At 35.1% G+C, this 6,820-nt stretch overlaps 1 protein-coding gene across 1 annotated transcript; it reads left to right on the forward strand.

The window, feature by feature from the left end:
* The first annotated feature begins 1,358 nt into the window (after nt 1-1,358).
* Nucleotides 1,359-6,416, forward strand: LOC125646403 (uncharacterized). Its single transcript, XM_048872650.1, has 6 exons — nt 1,359-1,500; nt 2,256-2,381; nt 3,111-3,192; nt 3,283-3,379; nt 5,993-6,113; nt 6,271-6,416. The coding sequence occupies exons 2-6, from the start codon at nt 2,288-2,290 to the stop codon at nt 6,276-6,278; spliced, it is 402 nt and encodes a 133-aa protein (XP_048728607.1). The 5' UTR covers nt 1,359-1,500; nt 2,256-2,287; the 3' UTR covers nt 6,279-6,416.
* The last annotated feature ends 404 nt before the right edge of the window (nt 6,417-6,820 follow it).

Below are 6,820 nucleotides of genomic sequence, written 5' to 3' on the forward strand. Positions count from 1 at the left end.
CGTCTCATATAAAATCTAAACTTTCCGTATATTATTCATTGATTCCATCTAATGTGTTTTAGTAAATTAATTCATGCTCTTTCATGAACCGCTTCACAGTTTACAATGCATGCCTAATCAGCACATATCGTGTGAAATGAGTAACAATTATTTTCATTTCAAAATTATGAATAAACTATGGATATGGTAATGGAATTAGAGCCCTTTTAAAATGAATTTGGAATGCTCTTTCTTCAAAGCAACTACTTAAACAAACTGACATTTCACAAAAGGAAACTATACGAGCACGCCTTAAACTCTACAACTGACTCACAATAAATCTTACAAGTGCCAGTATCTGTTTCATCTCATACATGATTATCTAAACGAGAGAGAAAGTAAGATAGTTACATCTACTATATATATTCTTACACTTTGGCTATCTTACACCTGGAGCCTGTAATCAACGGTGATCGTCATCTGGTTCAATAGGTCACCTCTTGATCGCCATATGAAGGTGAATGACGTCATTACCTTAATTTTCCCACCAACTCGAGGTCAGTAGTTCACATTTCCATATCTCGTTGATAAGTCTTCAGAAAGTCGCTATCGTCCAGATCTGTGGTTGTACTACATCAAGGCACCAGTCAATGTTTGGGTGTAAATTCAAACATCATTTCCACCTTCCCTAATTAGATGCAGTGCATGCAATGCTTCCTCTCTCCTGTCAAAAAGTAAACAAATTATACCATTCCCTTTACATTGACTATCGTAATATGGCTGAACATGCTGACGATTAATTACATGTACATGTATGCTAATTCAGAGCTGAAATCAACTCCAACTTTATGATTGGAGAAAAGCCAATTTGCAAATGTTACACATGTATGTGAAATATCTCATTTTGTATATATCCTACTAATTAAACCTGGCTAATCATATTTTCTTCCTGTTTTACTAAATCAATTTTACAAAAGCAATTCATAAGACGGATTTTAAAAAAAAATACCAATTACAAAAAGATTTCATGTCATAATATACAGTACTTCCAAATCCAGATTCAGTTATTTTGTGAATTATGAAATTTCTGATCAGTTAAGAAGCATAAAGATACACCTTGTTTGTGTATTTCATATATATATATATATATATATATATATATATATATATATATATATATATATATATGACAAAATAAATCTAACGCAATTCAAAGCGTACGCGCAACAGGAATTCACGGAAATATGTGAAATTAGTCACTTTTCTTTCATTGATAACGAAGGCTAATTCAAAACAATCTTGTTTGTCAATATGTCGTTTTCAAAGTTTGATTCTGCGTTTTAAGAGAGTACATTTCGTTAAATAAGTCCGATATCAGAATCGTATCACTATGTGCGTCATAGGGGTTATCTTTCGTACTTTATATATAGAAATATTTCCGAAACTTTCCCCCAGATCATTATAAATAACCGGTTCACTGACACAAAGTAAATCAGGATTAACAAGATTCAACAGTTCAAGGTATATGTTTATTTCAATTCTATTGATAATTTTAAAAGACCGTCAAATGTAAGAAATGTTAATTAAAATTTTATTGAGAAACTCAACAGGATTGGGCAACAGGCAAAGCCTATGTAGGCCCTCTCCCAATACCTTCTTCGATTTTCACACCATGCTCATATTTCTCAATTCTGCATATATCTTGACTTATAATGTACAGGTATTTGATGTGTTCTATTCATTACATATATTCACTACTGACATTGCCTCCAATCATCTTAATGTGGATCGTATTCACTAAAATTCATATTCCACCCAAACTCGTTTTGGATCCTATTCACTTCTAATATTTTCCAAAGCATATTCACTGTAATTTATTGATATTACACCCCAACTCCTACTGTAGATCGTATATTCACGCATGTGTAGATATCTCTCCACCTCCTTAAAGTGGATCAACGCACTTAGAAATGAACGATTTCATGTTTAAGAAAGACATTTATACTTCAGTCGATTGATGTAAAAGTAGACAATGACACAATGTAATCATATACTGATCGGTGGGTTCTGGTGGTTTTATTTTCCACTTTTACCAGGATTGACCAAAACAGTGCAATTCTTTTTTCTCATACTATTTGACGTCTGAAAAGTAATTTGGTGTATAACTCTTTTTAAAATAACTAAAATCCTCTCAAAATGGGCTTTAACAGTATATTTTTAGTATTTCTCCATAAAAATGTAGAATTTCCATACCAATTCGCCATAATCATTTTCAGACTGGTAATACAACTAGCATCCTCGTATCGACATGAAACCCGCCACTATTTTGCTTTGTCTGGCCACGACCTTTCTGAAGGTTGAAACAGCAACCATCGCCAACCGGAAGTCATTCTTATCCACACGTACGTATCATGAATGCATTTACATATATGTGAATCATGTAAAATAATTTAAATCTAATCAAATCATTGTGAGATAATTTGCACATAGAATCATCATTTTTGCCTCCACCCCAAGGTAGATCGGGAATGTAACATTTTTTGGTTTTATTCAATTTTTTTTGTCCGCAAATTCAATAATGGTCAAAACTTTGACTATATACAGGTTGTATCATACAATGTATTTAGTTACCGTCAAATTCGTGATTAACTGAAAGGTCAATATCATCTAATAGCAAGTACTATGTGAATTATCCTAATAAGACATAGTCATATACTAGTATTGTAAAATCTAATTCTATATGATGGAGATTTATTATCCTAATAAGACATAGTCATATATTGTAAAATCTAATTCTATATGGTGGAGTTTTTGCCCACTGGACAGTGACTACATCGTTAACAAGATGCAAAATGTTTATACAATATACATAATGCAGTGTTCAGACATGGCGATTTCTGTATGAACCTTATAAATCTAACAATTCACACTTCTGACAGAGCTAAGCCCAAATTAATTTGGGTGTCATTTCTTACATTGTAATATTGCAAGGTACATGTACAAAATTTGTTATATTGATTTTTTTAAATATCAAAAAAAAAAATCATCTAATTATCGTGTATATAGAAAAAAAATAATAAACATTAATTATAATTTCTATATCCAATCACAACTCTGTATCTCATTTTCAGTTGAGGACACAGTCAAATCCACAATGGAGAAACAGCTGGTGACACATCTGGCTCAGAGCACTAAATGGCAAAACACTCCCGAGTACGACCACCTAACGTAACGTTACATCGCCAAATATTCATCTCTTATCGCAATTTCATTCGCAGTGACATACTTTTATCCAATATTTAGGTTTTACGAGCAGATTGTGCAACTGATCAAAGAAACAGAGGGTAAACTGTTGGGAGATATTGTACGGACGATTTTGGAGAAATCTAACGGCACTGGTGTAAGTAGTACATGTATATATATAACGGTGTCCTCGAACCCGATGTCGTCAGTCTGTCTGTACGACATTGGGCGTCTTTACCAAAGTCACTGGGTCATTCTAAATCAGCACCATTATATTGTTCCTCTCAAGTACATCTACTACGGAAATAGAGAAAGTAGGTTGGGGTCAATTAAAAATAGGTCAACAACTTGATACGGTCTTATAAATGTCTATACGATTATCGGGTCCCATGGGGATCTGGGTTAGAATAGATTCTCAGAACCCATTGCTTGTCGTAAAAGGCGACTAAATGGGGCGGTCCTTCGGGAAAAAACAAACCATGGTCCCATGTCACAGCAGGTGTGACATGATAAAGATCCCTCCCTGCTCAACGGCCGTCAGCGCCAGGCATAGGCCTAAATTTTTGCAGCCCTTCACTGGCAAAGGTGACGTATCCATACGAGTGAAAAATTATTGAGAGGGACGTTAAACAATATACAACCAACCCAAGATTAAAGGAATTTCGTTTTATTATCACAGATAAATTCCATATTCCTTATAATTTAGTTTATTGCACTACGTATAATATTTAAAGGGGCCAATTAAAAGACACACACACCCCGCCCTACAGATTTATAGCTCTCTGAGAAAAAACCTACGAGTTTTCGGCAGGCATCGGGCTTTAATGAATGTTCGAAGGTATGTTGGGACGCAACAGTGGGAAAATACGATAGGATTTTTTAATATTAATTGAGACGGCGATTCAAGAAAAGAGCGAAAAACCTTAAGGGGGCGCAGTTTTTTTTTGCGCCGTAAATCGAAGGTTATCATAAGGTATGAGTCTTCCACTCTCCCTCATTTTGTCTCCGATTATATAATTACTTTTAGTCATGTAAGTAGATATTTTACGATTTTCCCAGATTTTTTATGTTTTGGAGCGAGTCACGGCAACTATATCGCTTGGTTTCGAATTTACTACCACTCTTCAATAATAAATTAGAACCCAAGCGATATAATTGCCAGTGGAGCGACCTTACTTAAGCACCAGTATGTCAGAAATGACATCAGTGGGATTTCTACAAATTATGACACCATGGTTAAGTTCTATTCACCACAGGAATAGGGAGTTTTACAAGGGAATATTTAGAGAAATGAATAAGAGTACAATATATCAGAATGACATGAACTAAGCATCCTCATGTTATGTAAAGTTCAGCGCATAACATACGGGGGCAAAAATAAGGGGTGCAAATCTTTAAATTCAAAAGCATGGGGCTATCTTTTGGGTACCTGTAAAGTGCGAAACGAAACGAAATCTACCGAAACGAAATCTACCGAAATGAAACGAAATCTACCGAAGCGAAACCCACCGAAACGAAACCTACCCAAACAGATTGTACAACCGAACTCTTTTAATTATAATTATTTAAAATGGTATCTTAGGCCCTTGTGAAAGTTACCACATATAAATAAAATTCGCCTCCCCTTTGATGTAGGCTTTGGGCTTGACTTATACAATTATTTAAAAATTGGAATGAGGGGGGTGGGGTGAGTAAGCACAAAGTACATATCCGATTAAATACCATGTGAAATTAGTTTCAGATCCATAAATTTCAGAACGGAGGGTTACAGTCTCACAGGTCAGGGGAAACACACTTAACGAGGGGTGGGGTCACCGGCGCTGGATCCGCGTTTGGGCATAAATACATGTTTCAGTGTTTTTTGCTCTAAAGACAAATCTATGTATACATGTGGATATTGTGTATTTGTATGTAGTATATCAAACGGTGGATTTTGAGTATGTCCTCCCGTTCTTTTTGTAATTTCTGCTTCCCTTGTTCATAAGCCTTTTGATTTTACAAAATGCAGACCTCTTCCTGTTATTATTGCATAAAACAAACTTTCTCGGACACCAGCTTCTTCAAACAATGTATCTATACCCAAAGGCGGATCTAACGCCGGTGACCCCACCCCTCGTTTAGTGTGTTTCCCCAAGACCTCTGAGACTGTAACCCTCCGTTCTGAAATTTATTGATCCGAAACTAATTTCACATGGTATTTAATCAACTTCGGATATGTACTTTGTGCTTACTCATCCCCCCCCCCCTTTTCCAACTTTTAAAACTTTGTATCAGTCGAGCCCAAAGCCTATATCAGGGGAGGCGAATTTTATTTATATGTGGTAACTTTCACAGGGGCCTAAGATACCATTTTTAATTATTATAATTTAAAAAGTTCGGTTTAACATGTACAATCTGTTTCGTTTCGGTAGATTTCGTTTCGTTTCGAACTTTACAGGTACCCCTATCTTTTTTTTTTCAAGAACAAGGTTAAAAAGTCCAAAATCCTTGCATCTTCATGTTGACCAGTCGTTGGATTTGGGTCAGTAGACCCCGTCCCCAATAAGGCACCCAGAGTTTACAATTCATATCTAGAAGAGTATCATAAGGCGATTAATCATTTACATGTAGGTAGGCATGGTTATAAATACTCTGAAATAATTTTAGATATGAGATTTAATCTACCTATCAGTGTATTTTAGATATAATAAATGAATATTACTTAGTACTAAAAATGCATTTTTATAAAAACTTACATATCTTTGAACATTTGGATTTTTCATCTTCCTAGGCATTGTCAATGACGACAATTGAGAATGTGGTTTCCTCATTCTTGAAGACCGGGGCATCTGACCGCAAGAGAGACGATGACCGCATGCCGAATTATCTCAATACCAGATTCGGCGGATTTGGTTAGCTTGAACTTGAACTTACAATGACGAAAATGAACTTATCAATCATAAGAAAACAAACTTTTTTCAATAAAGCATCCGAGTTTCATTCTTTCACTAATAAGAGCTTTATCATACATGATTTGCTATCTATAATTTCGGCTTTCTTTCCTTACAGGTAGATAACTAGCTGGAATGGTACCGCATATTATAACCCCAAAATCAGTGCAATAAAATAAGTGGGAAAGGCGCCTACTGTTTTGTATATATGTATATAGCACTATTTATTGTAATAAAATATAAATCTGTACAGTGAAGACAGAATCAGTGTAGTGGTTTCTTGTGAAATTCACCACAAGCATGACGAAATTGACAAAAGACTAGTATCCCTGAAGTAAACCTATATAGCTGTGGTTTATGATATTGTATAAATGTCTATTGACCTACAGACTCGATATCAACGTCTTTATTCAGATTAATTTGATGTACTACTATTTATTGATAGTCTTACCCTCTTGTGAGTTACACCAACCATACAATGATTAAAAGCAAAAGTGCTCTCTGATCTTGCAAGAAGGTCTTTTATCCGAGGTTTAGGTAATCAAAATGGACATCATAACCATGCATTTCGTTTTTCCTCACACATGTTCGAGAGTAAAGATTTTCTAAGATTTAATACATTTTCACTAGAGAGCCATATACATGTATTGGCTCCAAACAGGTGCCTA

Source organism: Ostrea edulis, chromosome 6 (genome assembly GCF_947568905.1).
Source record: "Ostrea edulis chromosome 6, xbOstEdul1.1, whole genome shotgun sequence".
In the NCBI taxonomy this organism is placed as follows: domain Eukaryota; kingdom Metazoa; phylum Mollusca; class Bivalvia; order Ostreida; family Ostreidae; genus Ostrea; species Ostrea edulis.